The sequence below is a fragment of the Hippocampus comes genome, unplaced genomic scaffold (assembly GCF_001891065.2).
Source record: "Hippocampus comes isolate QL1 unplaced genomic scaffold, H_comes_QL1_v1.1 scaffold327, whole genome shotgun sequence".
Classification (NCBI taxonomy): Eukaryota; Metazoa; Chordata; class Actinopteri; order Syngnathiformes; family Syngnathidae; genus Hippocampus; species Hippocampus comes.
In genome coordinates, this window is record NW_017806221.1 from 1,257,686 (window position 1) to 1,276,665 (window position 18,980).

Genomic DNA, 18,980 nt, shown 5'->3' on the forward strand with positions numbered 1-18,980 from the left:
GCATAATGTAAAAGTTGACACTATGATGTGAACTTTAACCAGACCACTGGGCTGTCTGGTGTCAAAATATTTCACCAGACAATTCACATTTTTATGTGTGCAGAGGAAAAACAAATTGCCTCTCGAATTGATTTTCTGTATTTGTCCCTCCTAGGTCAGACCACCTTTATGTGTTCTTCATGCAGTGGAGCCCAGATATGTACGGTGAAGGTGTCAGGGGAATGGGACAAGAACCTGGATTTATGGTTGTCAAGAAGTACGAGGTGTCAGAAAGCGCCGTGGACGAGCCCATTACTGACCTCAATGTCAAAGAATGGGAGGTAGGGTCTTCCAGTCAACTTGCCTCTCATGTGTGCTCTTCGTGTTTTATTGATTCAGTCTCACAGACGTGGATTAATCAGTTCTTCACTATTTATTAATCCATCATCTGTGAAAACAGAATCATGTGATATAATGTAAACTACATTGTTGTGTGTCAAATTAAATGTTCATATTTGAGTCAGTTTGCTTTCATTGTGCTTTGCTCAGTGTAAATGTATAATTTTGTAAACAGCTTCTGTATTTTGCATTTGTGTGAAGCGCATCATTTGTTGATTTGATTGTAATTTTTATGTGAACTTGAAATCACATGTATTTTATGTATGCCATGTGAATACTTGCTTTGCTTGGAATCGCACGTTCTGACCTTCCAACCAAAGTGTTTTGCATGTTTGTGCAATTGTTTACTATTCTCAATGTATTGTAGAGCCATTACATGTTGTGACAATCGCTATTATTGGTCAGCATTCGGCGACCTATTTTGCTGAATGGACGCCGGCCAGCATTACTTTGAATTATTTACAGAAAACTAAACGGTGCGATCAAGGTCATACAGTTTGCTGATGTGAATTTTTGGGGATTCCTAATTTTATCACAGGATACAATTACTGAATATGGAAATGTTCCAAGGAAGCAAAACTGGTTTCGTCTCTCAATATGTGTAGCTCTGTAAGTGATTTGGACATGAGTCCAATCAAAGTGTTTGTAAAGTGTAATCTAGGATAATTGAAAGACGACACTATGGGGAACTGTTTAAGATTGGAGAAGAAAACGTTCAGTGGAAATTCATTGCAGTACATATATTGGAACTGGATTGTGCTCTTTCTATTTTAATAGATAATGACAGGCGGGTATCCAGGGACTGAGTACTGGGCAAATGTAAATTATATAGCTGTGGTAGAACAACTTTGTTTGTCAAAAATCGTTCCTATGAATTTGTTATTTTCACTACAAAACGATAAGAGTGTGAAATGCCGGGATGCATTAAACTGGCAGACCTCCTGGTGTTACTGTGGCTTTAATCTTTCCAGTGTTTTGATGGGGGTTACACTGTTTTTAACCAATGGGGTGAAGGTTCTATTTTCATTCCATATTGTAATTGGCTTTCAGTGATGTCACTCTGTTGGTCCTCCGTAAGGAAACCTCACCACCCCCTTCCCCTCCACCCACCCAATTTAAAAAAAAATCTATTTAAGTGCTACCAGTAAGGTTGCCAGGGCACACCCCCTTCAATACCGATCTCGGCGACCTATTTTGCTGAATGGACGCCGGCCAGCATTACTGTGTATTATTTACAGAAAACTAAATGTGCGATCAAGGTCATATAGTTTGCTGATGTCAATTTTTTGGGATTCCTAATTTTATCACAGGATACAATTACTGAATATGGAAATGTTCCAAGGAAGCAAAACTGGTTTCGTCTCTCAATATGTGTAGCTCTGTAAGTGATTTGGACATGAGTCCAATCAAAGTGTTTGTAAAGTGTAATCTAGGATAATTGAAAGACGACACTATGGGGAACTGTTTAAGATTGGAGAAGAAAACGTTCAGTGGAAATTCATTGCAGTACATATATTGGAACTGGATTGTGCTCTTTCTATTTTAATAGATAATGACAGGCGGGTATCCAGGGACTGAGTACTGGGCAAATGTAAATTATATAGCTGTGGTAGAACAACTTTGTCAAAAATCGTTCCTATGAATTTGTTATTTTCACTATAAAACGTTAAGAGTGTGAAATGCCGGTATGCATTAAACTGGCAGACCTCGTGGTGTTACTGTGGCTTTAATCTTTCCAGTGTTTTGATGGGGGTTACACTGTTTTTAACCAATGGGGTGAAGGTTCTATTTTCATTCCATATTGTAATTGGCTTTCAGTGATGTCACTCTGTTGGTCCTCCGTAAGGAAACCTCACCACCCCCTTTCCTCCACCATCCCAATTAAAAAAAAAAATCTATTTAAGTGCTACCAGTAAGGTTGCCAGGGCACACCCCCTTCAATACCGATCTCGGGTATCCAACTATCCACACGGGGAGTTAGATGATCTGTGATGTGACTTTGTGTTTTCAACCTCGCCCTGGAAGCAAGACATGTTTTTTAGGAGGGTGAAGGGCCAAGAGAAACAACTGGCACCGAAGTATACATGTGTATGTTACTTGTTTTGACTTCATGCGCTCTACACTCTTTCTTATCTTGCTGCTGTTGTGCTTCGAGAGCCACGCTAGCTCGCTAGCTAAGCTAACCGGCTTGCTAGCAAATGAGCCGGTTTTTGGTCTGTCACTTTTACAGAAAAAAAAGTGGTCGCTCGTGTTTGGGGACCGCGTTATCTGTCCGGTTTTCACAGCGAATCCACACGCGAGGAGAGCTGTCAGAAAGTTTTGTTGAGCAAGCTGGCATAATGGCACGATTGTTCTCGTTAACTATGCTACGATGGTGCCGGGAGTTGGAAGTTGTCTTTGATTTGTCATTTTCTCAAACGTTTATGCAAGTAGTGTTGAGGATGATGGCTTTAAGTCATTTTTGATGAGCTCCTAACGTAAAGTTACGGGAGTCCAAATTGGCATCGTCAAGACTGAGATTAAACGCTCCCAGAGTGACTCAAGGCTAAACTTTGCCTCTGTGTGTAAACACGCCGGGATGAGTGCCAACCGAACAAGTGCATGGATCGGGTTCTGGTTTCGTTGTGCCTTTATATTTCTTAACTGTGCCACATGATGGCTGTACTGTTAGTGATTTGATGTCGTCTGCCTATTCCGCCGTGAAAGCTTGTGAAACATCACCTTTTTATTGCTTGTGACCTTCAGCTTCAATGACATCTTTTACAAACATGGTAGCGTAGAGTAACCTTTTTCTGCCTCCGGGTTATTTCATCAGCATGTTTTCCCTTTGGTAATAGATGTTAAAGATCTATTTCTAAGTGATTTTAATTTCAGAAGTGATTGATAAATACATTTTATAGTTTTTGTGTATATTAAGGAAATTGAAAAAAAAATTTAGAGGCAAGAATCAGACAATTTTGTTTCCTGAACATTTAAGGTTTTACGGAGCTGCTCAATTGCTAATCAATATATCTGAATAGTATTTGCTTGACAAACGGAAAAGTACAGTTGCAGTGAACCCCTGTTTATCAAGGAGAATACATTTCAAACGAACCGACAATAGTCAATTCTGCAATGTAGTCCATTGACATTTTATCCCTCCCAATGCACCTTGAAATGTTTCATAGCAGCTGTTGTCACACCCTGCCTTCCAAATAATGGCCAAAGTATGCATGCTTTGAGCTGTTTGTCACTACCGCTTGAAGTTCACTTTGAAACGGACACATAAAACAAAAGAGAATTTAACCTTATATAGTTGAGTATTTTAAAACTGAAACACGAAACAAAATACAATAAAAAACAGTATGTTTAAACACCAAAATGTTCAACCGAGCCATATAATTTTGTCTGTAATGAAGGGCTGCTCTCTTAATGCTAACATATAATTCAAAATGCCGCATTGGCTAGCGCAAATTGGCATAGATATTACTGTAATTATAAACCTTAAACACTATGTCTTTAACACACCAAGAGTAACAACAAACACAAACATGCAACAATACTTGTAGGTTTATATTGTTCCTTAAGAGTTCTGAACTTAAATGTAAACATTGATAATATGTACAATATGTCATATATGTTTTGTAAGGTTGCTAAATGTTAAAGCTTACTTGTAACAAAGTGTTGATTAAAAAAACATGGAGCTATGGACTAAGTATCTGGACAGTGGGACGTCAGTTTAGGGGGTCTTTAGAGCCAAAATCCCAAGTCTTTTCCTTGGCTGCTAAGATAATTGCTCTCAAATTGTTACGCAGTGTGTTGTTGCCTGAGGTGTGGACATGAAAAGTATTATTGTTGCCCGCTTGGTGTGATCCTCCACACATGAACAGCGTTCCTTTCGTGACGGGATCAATAAAGCTTTATGCTGCGGTCAGACTGAACACGAGTTGAGCTTTTATCGGAGCGTGCTTACAAATAAAGTGCGGTTATTGGGGAAAAAAGAAACATGCAATCTGGGTGTTGAATATTGCGATATTGTTATTATTGGGATAATCTAACATGTCCCAAAAGATGTTTTATTAGCTAATTAAAGAAATGTGTTTATCCTGCGTCAAAATAAGCAGGCTCAATGTATTCAGAGCCAATTAATTAGATTGTCTTAAAATTTAAGATTAACACTAAATCTTATTTAGTGTTAATCTCCATGGATACTTTTGTACTATTGGATGGTGATGCCGATTTAAGGTTCCATCTGACTGGTCAAAGTCAGATAAAAGCATAAAATTCCTATGAAACTTATCCCATCTATTTGCACTACGCATTTTGCAGGGGCCATTATCACGATGATATTTTTTTCAATATATCGTGCAGCAACAAATTGGCCCAGATAGGTGCGAGTCCGTGCCGGGCGGTGCAGATGACGCGTTTGCCCATTATTATTTGCCCATTCGCTTCCATTTGAACTGGAAGCCGCATCACATTGCAAACAGCACAGTCGGTGTTGAAAATGTACTTTGTGATTCAAAATAGTATTCGTGTTTAACATTAGCCAAATTTTTGCATAACCACCGCTCACGTGATTGACTAGTGATTTTCAAACAATGTTTTGTTTTCCTGTCGAAGGAGGAGGAGGAGCGCATCCTCTGCTCTGCAGGAAGCAACCTCCCCTGTAGTTCACCTGCGAACAAACGCATGAGACACATGGTGCGAAGCGATATTTCAAGTTTGAGTCTGAACCTAGAACATGACTCTTTTAATGTTGGCGAACAAGGCATGTTATATGTTGATTCCACAAACATTCTAGCAATTATATTCGCACTTTGTTGATCCTGGAGACAGTCAGACGCGAAACTACTGCTCCTTCTTACCCCTTTGGTAACATTGCCAAAGTTTTTTGGGGGTCACCTGTGAAATGAGTCTTTGTGCGTCCCACCTGCTCTGTTTCCCCCAAACGCCCCACTGCAATTCACCATTTTTTCTTTACATTGGCTATCAAATCTGTGTATGCAATCATGGCTATCAAATCTATGTATGCAATCACCGGAACAAAACAATGCAATCCAGCATGGCAGCCCCAGCCATGTCCTGAGGTGCCATGATGTCGCAGTAAATCTATGTAGCAGGTGTTCACTGTCTTATTCACTTTGTAAGCCATTTTTTAAAAAATCACTGTATGTTCATTATGTTGTCAAAATAGGGTATGGCTTTACCCTAAGAAAATATCTCAACCAAATGAATTTATCATCAGCGAAAGACATTTCAGTTATCGTTGCATGCACTTGGTGGTCTTCGTTAACTCATTCACTCCCAAAGACGTATTTAGATGTCCAGCCATTTTCAGACTCTTTCAGACCCTTTTCAAGGGTCAACAGTCAATTTAAATGAGGAGCTGGGATTAAATGTGTGGCGTCTGAAAAGACATCTTAATACGTCTGTGCTGTATGTTACAAATACGTACAACACATTTGATAATAAAGTTGTATTCAATTAAATTCTTAAAGGAACGAGAAGCAGTTTATGGACTCTGTCGTGACAGTGTTTGTTTTCCCGCAGTACACCGGGCTGTTAAGTTCTATCATTTTGTGGGAGTAGACGTTTTGGTCTGGCCTGTATCAGCTTGTGATTGTGACGTGGCACCACAGAAACTGTGTGTCCTGCTGGAGTTGGCCGCATGGGGTGGAACTTTGTTGGACTCGGGCCATGTTTACAAGGTCACCGTGTTAAGCCGTCTGGACTCCGAATTGTGTGCTTGAATGGCCAGGGGTTTAGGAGGATAAAATCGGTCAGACATAAAATGCTTTTGTTCCAGGAATAAAGTTTTGTCTATCGGTGCAGACCAACCGGTTATTGACGAGTCGGAAAGGTGTTGAGAAATTGCACATTAGATTTTACCAAAGCAGAAGATAATAATTGCTTTGTTTGCAAGTAAATTAAACAAAGCATATTCACCCTGGCGATCCAGTTGTCAATAACTCACTGCTCAAATCCCCTTCTGTAAAAATCTTCCTTTGAATGACTGACACTCGATAAATAAATCCATTATTCCCTTGGCCTCTGTTGAAAACTGTTTTCTTTATTGAATCAACACACCTCTTGCTGATAGTTTTCACCTTTATTAGCTTTACCGTTTTACATGAACCTGCTTTCATAAGTATGCAGATCCTCAAACTCGACTTCATTTACTTTCACTACATAATTTTAGCGCCTTTGGCTTATATGACCGCTCTCTTGTCTTTTTGGGAAGTAGTCTGTCAGGAGTGTGGCAATAATATTTGCCCTCTCTATGTTGCAAAATTGCTCCAAATCTTTCAGATTGCGGTAGCATCGCCGGTGAACAGCTCCCTTCAGTTAAGCCCACAGATGTTTGTTCACTCTCTCGCAGAAATCTGAAGATGTTTGTGCTTACACTGACTGCTTGTTCAGCCTATTCCCTCCACCTCTAAAGCCCCATTTCCAACTGAATCAAAACAACCCCAAAATCTGCAATCACCATGCTTCACTGGAAGTCTGGTGGTGTTGAAGAAAGTGTGCATTCACGCCAAACATGACTTTTTCGAACTATGGCCAAAATGTCCAGTCTTGGATTGGTTTGACTGTAGCACATTTCCCCACATTTGTAGAAATCCAAGTATGTTTTTTCATCTTTTGACCATTTTTGGAGGGACCTACATTCCTCCATGTCACTTTTGTGCCATATGTTCTCTTCTTTGTCCCATGTTTTGTTTAATGCCTTGGAAATTCTTTTGTAACATTCTCTGGATTGATAGCTTTAAAAAAATGAGAGCCCTCTGATGCTGTGGAAGCTCTTTACAGAATGCCAACCATTGCGCTGTAAGATGTGACAACAGCAATGAAAGGAAAAGCCTACCTGGATACAATAATTTGGTTTTGGGTTAATCAGAGGCACTTTAAAATGTGGCAGATCTGCTGACTTCCACGTCACATAAATTTGAATGTGATTGGTTATTTGTGAACTGAGCCGCATCCCCAGTCAGAAGAGCGTTAACTTATTCTCCTGTTTATTTTTAGTTCTAGATGAATTTTTTTCAATTGAGATGTACAGGTTGTAGGTCACAATTTTTGGGAATAATTTATATTGGTCTTGTTTTATATCACAGAAATCTGGCAAGGATGTAAGACTATTGATATCCTCTGTAGCACTGCTCTCATGGTCTTTTCTCATGTAGAGTTGTACAGTAGAGGCAAGGCGACTTGGGGAAAATATTTGCGGTTTGCACTTTGAAGTTGCATATTGGTCACTTGAAAATGGATGTTAATGGCAGATGGTGAAATAAGGCGGATATCGGCATTCAAGCACTATTGGCTCTTTCCAGCTGCACTGTAACACCTCATTTACGAGTTACTCTCCTATCTTGATGTTACCTAATTCTTACTTGTTACTTTTTCAAGTGGGGCTGTTGTTTCTTAGCATTGGTTATCAAGTTGGATTATTGTCTCTCCGTAGTTTTGTTCGAGTGGTAATTTTGATCATATTTGGACTATTTCAACAACCTCCTAAATTTGATCTTTTGTATTACACAAACATGCAAAATGAATCGAGAAAATTTTGCTTCGTTTCAATGAAGTCCAGACGTGTTGCATCGCAGTGCTTCATGCACTTATAGGTCTTGAGAAAGCCTTCTCCATTGCCAGTAATAGACCTGGCAGCGTTTTATGTTGTACCTGTTCCTGTCTTTGTACTACCAGGTAGTGTCTATGACGGAGTACCACCGTCGGATCGATGCTCTAAACAGTGAAGATCTGCGTTCGCTCTGCAAAAGACTTCAGGTGCTCAGACCAGCTCTGTCTGCCCGCCCACTCTATAACGCGGCCAGCCCTGCTACTGTCCCTGCCAACACTGTCTCCCTTAGGCCTCGGCAAACTGCACACTTCTGCAGTCGCCACTGTTGAACCCTCATGCATTTGCAAACCAAATTGTGTCACTGCTTTGATTAGAAAATATTTCGGTAAGTTTTCTGACGCGCATAAAACGTATTCAAAGCACATATGGAATAATTTCCAGAGCAGTTGAAAATATTTCTCACTTGAGCGCTGTGCAGTTGGTTTTGAGTGTCACGCTTTTGTCATGACTGTTGTCTTATCTTCCCTTGACAGGCTTTCCTTCCAAAAGTTTCCAAGCAGTCTGAGTAGGAGCTAGTTCTTAGGAGCTATTTTGTTAAATGCACATACTTTATAGGTATGCTTTATGTGTAACGCCCAAATAAATGTGGTCAAGGAAATTCAATTTGAAAGCTTGGTTGGACGCTCGAATGAGCTGTTCCTAACTCCTCTAGATAACCTGCTAGTCCAAGTAGCTGTAAAAAATGGTGGTCATAAAACAATGGTGAGCTGTCCCATCCATCTCCCATTTACTGTCTGGAATCTGGGAAGTTTGTCTCTATTGGTGATGTGCAATGCACTGACTGGTGGTTGTTGTTGTAGATCACGACCAAAGAGGAGGTGAACTCCAAGCATGACACGTCCATCAAAACTGAACTGGAGCCTGAAACATTCAAACCAAACCTCAGAGAACCAAGTGATCTCCTGGAGGCCGATCAAATTGAGAAGGTATAGTGCCTGCTGCAGCTTCACACACACGAACATCCGCTTGGAAATGTAAGCAAACTAGGAGACTGCAGAACCTCACTAGTAACTAATTTCTTTGGGTTTGTCAGCGATTTTTCACATGAAAATTCATGGAAATACAAAGTGCAGTTTCAATGAAGTTGGGACATTGTTTCAGACGTCAATCAGAACAACGCAAAGATTTCCAATTGCCTTTTCCACCTTTATTCAGTTGAATACATGATAAAGACAAGGCATTTGCTGTTCAAAACTGTGCTGTTATTCATTAATTTTGAATTTGATGCCTGCACAAGTTGCAAAAAAGCTGAGAGAGGAACATGCTTACTATTGTGTTACATCACCTTTCCCTTTAACAACACTCAGTAGGCTTTGGGGAACTGAGAATATTAACTATTGAATATTTGTAGGTGGAATTCTTTCCCATTCTTGCTTGATGTACAACTTGAGTTGCTCAACAGTCCGGCATCTCAGTTTACGCTTCATAAGGCGCCACATGTTCTTTTCAATGGAAGACGGGTCTGTACTGATGGCAGGCCGGTCTAGTATGTGCACCTTTTCACTACCAAGCCACGCTGTTGAAACACACGCAGAATGTTGTTCGACGTTGTTTTGCTGAAATAAGACATCGTTTGGGTGGCAGCATATGTTGCTCCAAAAACTGTACGTACCATTTGGCAGTAATGGGGCCTTCACAGATGTGCAAGTTACCCATGCCATGGACACCAACACCCCTCCAGTCCAGCACAGATGCTGGTTTTTAACTTTGTGCTAATAGCAATCAAGATGGTCCTTTCTCTGTAGGGACCGGAGGACCTGGTGTCCATGATTTCATAAAAGTGTTTGGAAGATGGACCCGTCAGACCACAGTACACTTTCCCACTTTGTGTCATTTTATTTGAGTTGAGCTCGGGCCAAGAGAAGCCGGTGGCGTTTCTGGGTGTTGTTGATACATGCGTTTGCTTTGCATGATAGAGCTTTAGGTTGTATTTGTAGATGTACCGCTGAACTGTGTTAACTGCTCATGCTTTTCAGAAGTGTTTCCTGAGCCATTGCGGTGAGATCCTTTACACACTGCTGTCTGCTTTTGATGCCGTGCCACCTGATCTATCAAAGGTCATGGGCATGCGGTGTTGGTTTTCACTCTAGCCCAGGGGTCGGCAACCTGCAGCTCTTTCATCCTTATGTTGCAGCTCTGCGAAAATAAATTATAAATGTCCGATGGAAGTGTAGCTTATTTGTCTCACAAACATGTATCGCTTCTGTTGTGTTTTCTGACTGTACACTAGGTACCAGTGTTTGTTGCTCTAAAAATACTGTTGAGATAAAAACGGAAGGAGAGGTGGAGGCGCCTAGAGTGAGTTGTAGGAACTATTTTTGTGTTGTTTATAGCCTGATAAAAAAATACTGTGTTTGGCGACACTCTGACCTTATTTTGCCTCCCGACACCAGATACCGAACCCGGTTAGTGACGATTCAAGGGACGGACGAAAACCCGCTTCTGTCCTTGCTTCATCCACTCTTTTTTTTAAAAAAAAAAAAAACTACATTTCTCCGTCCCAAAAATGGGTCTCTGTCCCTGGGGTAGATGGACCGTTCCGTTTTATTGGAACCAGTCATCTCTGGCTGGTCCTTCTTTTGGCAGAATGTGGCAAAAAAAAAAACTAATATAATGCTAAACATATGATTGCATGGTGCATAAAGGCACTTTTTGGGGTCTGTAGAGACACATTTACTTCCAAGATTCTCTGTATTCTGTATAGCTTTGATAATGAACTATCTCTCTTGAACACACTATAGTAATACATCCAACCTTCTCACCTTTCTGGTGCATCAAGAAATAAACAGTTACACGCCCACCCTCTACATAAGCGCCTTGTGTTCAGTGGAGGATGGTGCCGGATTATTGTCGACAGTGTAGCTGTAACGATGAACATTTAGGTGACTTGATGACTGCCTTGTCCAAGTACAGAAAGAGAGAAGAAAATTTGACAACAATAACAACACTGCTGAAGTGGCAATTCCCTCCGACATGACACTTGAAAGACGGCTGTAAATGTTTGAACGATGAGACGTACCAGAGCTCAGATTAAAAAAAATAAAAATAATAATAATTGTGGAATGTATTCTGTGTTAAATACAGATACAGCAATCGCCAGATGCAAACATGTCTACTTGGGGCTGGGAGAAAAATCGTTTAGCTTCATATGTGTTATGCTATTTTGGAAATTAAAAAAAAAAAATCAATTGCAGTTACTTTTTGAAACATTTTCGCATTTTGTAACAATAAAATTAAGTGGTTGCCTTTCTGAGCACTTTCTTAAAGGTGAAAATTTAAATTGTACTTTATTGTCGCAGAATATCCACATCAGCAGGAGATAGCAGGTACCTGGGTGATATGTACTGTACATGTACGAATCTGGGTCACCAACCCTGAGTGTTGCTGCATGTGTGTTGTCGGCCCCGCAGGCATTTTGCTTTTACACACACTCGCGTAGCTCCAAATTAGTCCCAGTTGGCACATTCACCGATAGATTGCCAATACATGACTTCCTGCAATCGCGCAGAGGCGGGCCAAGTGGAACCTCATCTTCTCATGGCATCCTTTTTTTTGGGGGGGGGGGGGGCACGCATTACAGCACCGCAAGTAGAATTTGCTGAACCAGCAAGAGACCACAGTTTGATCAACTATTAGAGAGTGAACACAAATTTTGGAGGCTGTTGTACCATACATTCAAAAGTACATTTGATAGGTTTTTAGCGGCTCTCTAAAAGAAAGCTGGTAGTCCCATGCAGTTGTCAGTCAGCCTTTTTTTTTCTGCAAGGAGCAAAGTTGTGGTTAAGCCCTTCATTGTGTCGGCAGCGGGGCAGCAAGGCGCTCTCATGTGGCGCCCCATTTCCCTTTCTCCGGGGACATCACTTGGCTGCGTGCGGCCAAGTTACTCTTCGTTAAATGGCAGATGGTGTTAAAAGGTCTCTGCAGATGTAATTGAGCATTGGTCGCGGTGGCCTTTATAGGCTCTCATTCCCTTTTGTGCCTCCCTTTTTCCTCACGTAGCTTGCAAGGAATTTGCCACCGCGGACCATCGGTTACCCGTGGACGCTTGCCTTTGGCACATCGAAACATGGCATGAGCATCAAGACCCTGTACAGAGCCATGCAGGGACAAGACACCCCAGTTCTCATGGTCATTAAGGATAGCGATGGACAAGTATGTGTTTAAGTGAACACAATTTTAGTACACTGCTACATAATTGGACCCCCTGAGACTTTTTTTTTTTTTTCTTCCAGGTTTTCGGGGCCCTAGCGTCAGAGCCCTTCAAAGTCAGTGATGGCTTTTATGGCACAGGAGAGACCTTCCTCTTCACTTTCAATCCGGAGTTTGAGGTACGCGCTCTCACACTGAACGACTCAACTTGCACAACAAACTGAACATTTAGCAGGGTTGGATTGTGCTTTGGTTTGTTTTTTTTTTCCTCAAGGCTCTCAGGGGGGAAAAGGTGGGTGGGGGGCTCTCATGCAGGGGCTTCCCAAGCAGGTGAAGTCCAAGCTCCTGATTTTCACTGACCCACACATATCCCACCCCCTGATCTAAAATCTACTTGGGAAGTGTGTTCTTGCATGTAGTGCTAGCACTCACCCATTTTTAATATGCTTAAATTTATATTTTATAATGTATATTTATATACTTTTTGTTCTTCTACCTCTCCCTTTCATAATTTTGCTGCTGTAAAGTGGGAATTTCTCCATTGTGAGACAAATAAAGGTGTTCTTATGTTATCTTATCTTAGAAGTGGTCAAACGTTTTATGCTCTTGTGTCAGTTCAGATTGTTACAAAATGAGATGCAAGACACATTACAGTCAAAGGGATCTTTGTATTTCTCCATCATGTTTTAAGGGAGGCTGTTTTACTAATTTATTACTTTTCTTAATATTTGTTTTCTTCAATATTGACAGCAGATATGGCAGCTATTAAAAATGCAATCATGATTGTGATGATTCAAAATAATAGATAATGGTAATCATGAGCAAGGCATTTCCACACACCAGGATGTTTGCGAAAAAGCTGACAAGATACATGCATACGGATATCCAAGTGCCACCTTGGTGGAGATCTTACTGCGTTTATAATTAATACTAGAAATTGGTCATGCAGAAAAGATAAAGTAAGAACTGTTAAGTTATGGTGGAATGTTCATTTTAAAGAGAAAACCACAACCAAGTTTTCATTGAGGAAACCATGACTGTGGGCTGGATTTTTCAGGCAAATCATCTCCAGTCTGTCTTTTATCTGCACTGCACAAGAGCTTAAGTCAGTGACCGTCACATTTGACATAAGGTGTATTTGGAAGGCTGCTCGTGCTCAGTCATATGGTTGTCGGTGTACGTTTAGTGTTTCAACTTAGCTTCTTGGCTTCCAAGGATGTTGTTGACTGATTGCACCACGTCTTCAGGCGGCTGACACCTTGAGGAAACAGACAAATTGCTGCAATAAAATCATTTAACTTTAGTAGGCTGTGAGCGTGTTCAGTATTGGCTGCAAGATCCGATGCTTTTTCCAGGTGGCGCATACATTGTTAATGAGTTTGAAACCATATCAACAAGGATTCATCTGATAACGCGCACGATTGTGTTGATGACAGGTGTACAAGTGGACCGGCGACAACATGTTCTTCATCAAGGGAGATATGGACTCCTTAGCGTTTGGCGGTGGAAGGTGAGGTCCCGCAGCCAAGAAAAGGCTTGAAACATTTTCACCACGCAACATAATTTTCTTGTCTCCTAGCGGCGAGTTCGGTCTGTGGCTGGATGGAGACCTTTACCACGGCAGGAGTCACTCGTGCAAAACTTTTGGGAACCCCATGCTGTCGAAAAAGGAGGATTTCTATGTGCAGGACATAGAGATCTGGGCTTTTGAGTAACAACAGGGGTTGCACCACAAGGGAAACAGACAAGTCCTGCATTCAGGAAGAGTGAGGACCGGTCCTCCTTAGAACACTGGCAACGTCCCAACCCTAACTGCACATCACCGGGGCTCCCCAAGCCGGAAGCCCGCTATCGGATGCTTAATCGTGCGTTACTACTGCAGTTACTCTGGAGCTTTATTTTCTTTTTTTCTTTGTGGGAAAACTACCTTTTTTGCGCGTCTCGTTTTATGGCCTCGTGCAACATCTTTGAAGCGCAGGCCTCACAGTCTAGCGGTGGGAATGTCAGTGGAAAGGGATCATGGTAAGGGGACTGTGCTGCGCCGCCTTGAGCGGTCCAGACAGGTGACCCCAGCAGCCACTCAACTTTTGTCCGCGCAGTAGGACGTTGCTCGTTGTCCGTCAGGGAGTGAATGAGGAAGAAAGAAGAGAAATACACATTCCTATCCACGTGGTGATGACGTCGTGTCCGAAGCAAGCGATGATAGGGGGAACTGTAACACTAGGGAGAAATTGGAGATGACAGGTTAGGCTTGTTTATTTTGTTGCATTGAGTTTCCCTCCCACTGTCCGATTCCCAGGAGGTCCTCTTGAGGCTAAACTAATCCAAGTATATTGTGTGTGGTAGTCCTCCTGTCGTTCACTGTCCTAGCACACCATCTGAAAGCACATAGCTATAACCAGATCAGCCATCGTCGTAACGTTCTGTTCAGTGGGTGTATGTGTGAGTCCAGCTAACACCGGCTGTACTGTTAGTAGACAGTAACGTGTTGCAATAGATTTTGTGGAATATGCAAATAACTGTCCTGTGACCTCAAATAGCCCCGCCAGGGCCCGCGGCACTTTGGCCGCCGCCTGTGGCCCTTTCAAGAGAGGAGAACGTGGAGCACTTTTTCGTCTTGATATAACAAATTGCTTTTCTGGCTCTCACTTGAAAAGCCTGAGACGCGCTAAGCCGTTTTACATGCATATATGACAATTATATATCGGTATGTATGATTATATAGCGGTGTATATAATCATATATATATATATTTGGCTGTTAAGTGTGACAGTGATCTATTTGTGCTGACATTTCAGCTGTTACAATATCATGTATATTACCCTGTAAATGATGCTATATACAGTAAATATATATGACCAAGTGTGGATTGGTGGGTTTGCTTCTAGCACTTTAATCTGGTGTAAAAGTGTCCAGGCCAGGCTCTTAGACTCTATTAGCAGTAGCTGTACAGTACTCTTTTGTTTGGATCCATAAGATGTTCACTGTTTGTAGAGAGCTTGCTGCTACGAATCTCAATACGGTTTATGCCCGAACGCTCCGCGTGGCAAAGGAGGGACCCCTCTGATGTCGGAAGTGGGGTGGGATGATGTGGTTGAGTGCTTTGCTGGTGGGCTGCCAGGTGAGTCTCAGACAGGTAGGTATGCTGGCAGATTAACATGGGGCGCTGCCTAAACCTCACCCCGATGGCCCTTCTCGCCGCCACCACCCCCCGCCTCCTCCTCTCTGGTCTTCCGCGCCAGTATTTGTGTCCTTGTGGAGAGTCACAAAGAATAATATGGATAATTCTTCCAATTATTTCACCTGAATACCATGTATCAGTGATCGATCAATGAATAAAGATAAACTAACGGTTATAACCAGGGGTATGTTGACACGTGTCCTATTTCTCTGCATGTTTTAGAGCATATTTCTTTCATCACCTTTTGAATGTTTTTAGGTCATCTGAAAATTACAGCCATTGAGCTGCCTGACAGATGATGAAAATGGTTGCTCGTCTCCCAAAACACAACTTGCTCTCAGTTTATGGCGTACCCAACCACTTACTGAAAATTATTTGGGATAGGCTCTTGCTTCCATCTGATCCTCAATGGCATACGTGAGTAAGGGAATGGGCACCCAGTCTCCAGAATGCAGCTTGAGACCAAAATTTGTGTTGAATGAGCTCCCCATCTACATCTCCTGTGCATATTTTTTTAATACATTGGTTACAAGTCGTCCGTCTGAACTGGAGGTTTTATACAAATTTTGGTTACAAGTCGTCCGTCTGAACTGGAGGTTTTACGAAGAAAAGTAATTTTTGAAGGAGTGTGTTCACTTTCAGTGTCTATTGTGTGCATCAATGTACATTCTGTACATGAAGAGCACTTCAACAAAATTTTAAAATTATCAGTATTGCATTACACTCTAATTGAACTTTTTCACACTGAGACGACCAGTATTTGTTTTAACAGGATCAAATTGTGATGTGCAGGCATGCGTAAATGACTTAATTTTTTTTTTTGTTTGTTTTTGCCTCAGTATTTGGGTTTTCTCCGATTTTGGGAACGAGCTCACAGAATCAATGTTTGTTGGCTGGTCGGTTAAACGGTTCAGCAAAAGCGAGGACTACTCTTAATTATTTAAACAAATCTGTTTCTATGTTTTCAGGCACCCAAAAGCATATTTGCTTCGTTGTGACAGGAGTTTCATTTTCTTAATCAAAGCTAAAAACCAACCACCCTGAGGTGATGGTTACAGACAGTGTACAGCATCGTAAAACAGTGTGAGGATCATACTTATGGCATGTTTGCAATATGGAGGAATAGGACAAGACATCTTAGGTGTGCTAGAAAAACTGGACGATGAAAAACCCGACTAAAATATTGGTTGTGAGACAATAAAACCCAACAATATCAGGATAATAAAATAATAGAAAAGTGTTTAATTTCAAAGGGGGGGAAAGTTCAGGATGTTTTTTTTTTCTCATTGGCTTGTGCGCGCCTCAAAAATAGTTATATGCAGAGGCACAAAAAAAAAAAAAAAGCATGTCTCCACATAAACAAGTTGTGTGGTCGATAAGGCGCCGTTATCATGTGCAACATTCACATACTAAAAGTGTCCAATGACAAGACATGTGACAAGTACCCTTCAGTAAATCAAGTGCTTGAGTTCCAAGTAGATGAGGGGGAACATGACCGTACAGGCCCGGAAGAGGATTGCTGCACTTTTAAATAAAGCTCTGTGTTTGGCGCTCCAGGGCTCGGACTTGAAATTGAAGTAGACGGCGTACAAGGCCACAGCGAAGAAATGCCCAATGAGGATCATTGGTTTGGGTGACAAACTGGAAAAAGAATGAAGTCATGGTTCATTGACGAATATGTAACTGCACATTAACGTAAGTATCGTACAACTCGGAACAAACTCTTCTTTCTCTACGTAGAGTGTAATGTTGGTACACATACACGGAGAGGAGTCCAATTGGCCCAGCGATGCACTCTCCTCCAAGTTTGAAGTACTGAAAGCAGGCTTTCCTCAGCTCATGCAGTGACTCTGGTTAAAAGACAGCAAAATGGCATATTTTCCTTGCACTAAAATAAATATATATATATATATATATATATATATATATATATATATAAAAATATTGCAAGCTAATAACGTTTATCGGATACGGACGCTCACCGTCTGTGGCTGCGAACAGCTCATACAAGGCCTGGGCCAACACGTTCACCACAAAAGAATGTGATGACTTTCGCTCCCAATGGAATTTTTTCTTTGCCTATTAGGTGGAAAAGAAGAAATGACAAACTTCAACTTAAAAAAAAAGATAAATGAGACTTTAGAATGTCATTGAGCTAGCGGTTGCAGAGGGTCAACTGTAGCAGTTTATGCTAATTGTTGGCACCTTTGCAAGGCAACAGAATTGAGGTGTGTATTTGAGATTGTCTATATGTGCCTTTTACTGACTGGCAACCAGTCCAGGGTGTGTACCCAAGTAACGGGTCACTTTTTTATCAGTCCTGTCTAACAGATAACTGCGACTGGTTGGTGCTTGCTTCATGCGAATCGCTGCCCAGAGTTGGAGACTTAAGAGTGAAACAATAAAAATGATAAAGAGCAATTCTGGGCAGTGGCGTGTGCTTTCACCCGCAGCATGGCGCTCTCGTTGAACAGGTCTGGAATGTTCCGCAGCAGGCTCCGCCAGATGCGGACATCATTGAGCGCGACGCTCATCCCTCCTCCAGTCAGAGGGTGCCTCATGTTGTAAGCGTCTCCCAGAAGCAACACGCCTGCAGACCACGATACAACACGCATCCAACTGAGCGCATTTTCTCCACTTCATCAACATGCATTTTTTTTTCTTTTGAGAATATATATACATGGTTGTTTTTTGGGGCTAAAAACGCCGTACTATACATGGTCATGAGAAAAAGCCTTACGATACACAAAAATTCTGCAGACGAAGGCCGAGACCTGGACTCGAACCCTGCATTTTCCCACTGTTAAGCTGACGCCGTAACCGGTGGACCACTGTGGCGCTGCTGTTCCAAGCTCATGTGTAACAACACAAAAAGGCCTTTACATAACTGGTCATTCCAAAAAAAAAAAAAAAAAAAAAAAAGCTTGATATGCAAACCATGCAGATGATGGCCGTGACCTGGATTCGAATGCTGTATCTTCCCACTGTTAAGCTGACACCCTAACCAGTGGACCACGGTGGCACTGCTATATCAAGTTCATAAGTAACAACCCAAAAAGGACTTTACATACTTGGCCACTAAAAAAAAAGCTTGAAATGCAAACTCTGCAGATGATGGCCAAGACCTGAATTTGAACATTGCATCTTCCCACTGTTAAGCTGACGCCCGAGCCAGTGGACCGCCGCGGTGGTGCTGCTATACCAAGCTCATAAGTAACAACCCAAAAAGGCCTTTACATAACTGGTTAGGTTATGGCATATCAAGTTCAAAAAAACTTTATATGCAAACTGCGGATGATGGCCAAGACCTGGATTTGAACACTGCACCTCTGTGCTGGTAAGCCAACACAGTAACCAGTCCACCAGTGGCACTGCTTTCTTGAAATTGTAAGTAACAACCCAAAAAGGTCTTCATATATGTGTTCAAAAAAGCTTCACATGCAGGCTTCGCAGAGGAAGGCCGAGACCTGGATTGGGCTAAAAATGCCTGACTAAACATGGTCCTTTTATTCGGCTAAAAACGCTTTACTATACATGGTTGTTTTTTTTTGGCAAAAAACGCCTTACTATACATGTTCGTTTTTTTCATCTAAAAACGCCTGACTATACATGGTCGTTTTTTTCAGGTTAAAACGCCTTGCTATACATGGT

The 18,980-nt window shown here is 41.6% G+C and overlaps 2 protein-coding genes across 4 annotated transcripts in view; one reads left to right on the top strand and one right to left on the bottom strand.

Annotated features, from left to right (window-relative positions):
* The window catches only part of oxr1a (oxidation resistance 1a), a 185,762-nt gene extending 170,249 nt beyond the window's left edge, over positions 1-15,513 (top strand). For 2 of the 3 annotated variants that reach the window (XM_019856221.1, XM_019856219.1), the window contains 7 exons: positions 155-320; positions 8,065-8,145; positions 8,800-8,925; positions 11,999-12,151; positions 12,232-12,327; positions 13,585-13,658; positions 13,728-15,513. In XM_019856221.1, the coding sequence (XP_019711780.1) occupies positions 155-320; positions 8,065-8,145; positions 8,800-8,925; positions 11,999-12,151; positions 12,232-12,327; positions 13,585-13,658; positions 13,728-13,863 (832 nt within the window). In that variant the 3' untranslated portion in view covers positions 13,864-15,513. Of the gene's footprint in view, positions 1-154; positions 321-2,062; positions 2,467-8,064; positions 8,146-8,799; positions 8,926-11,998; positions 12,152-12,231; positions 12,328-13,584; positions 13,659-13,727 lie in introns of those variants that run through there. The other variant, XM_019856220.1, reaches the window with a different exon arrangement.
* Positions 15,514-16,540: 1,027 nt separating this feature from the next.
* Positions 16,541-18,980, bottom strand: part of sqlea (squalene epoxidase a) — a 12,773-nt gene continuing 10,333 nt past the window's right edge. The window contains exons 8-11 of the mRNA XM_019856222.1: positions 17,777-17,919; positions 17,312-17,408; positions 17,092-17,179; positions 16,541-16,970 (exon numbers count right to left, since the gene is read on the bottom strand). Coding sequence (XP_019711781.1) covers positions 16,778-16,970; positions 17,092-17,179; positions 17,312-17,408; positions 17,777-17,919 — 521 coding nt within the window. The 3' untranslated portion in view covers positions 16,541-16,777. The remainder of the gene's footprint in view (positions 16,971-17,091; positions 17,180-17,311; positions 17,409-17,776; positions 17,920-18,980) is intronic.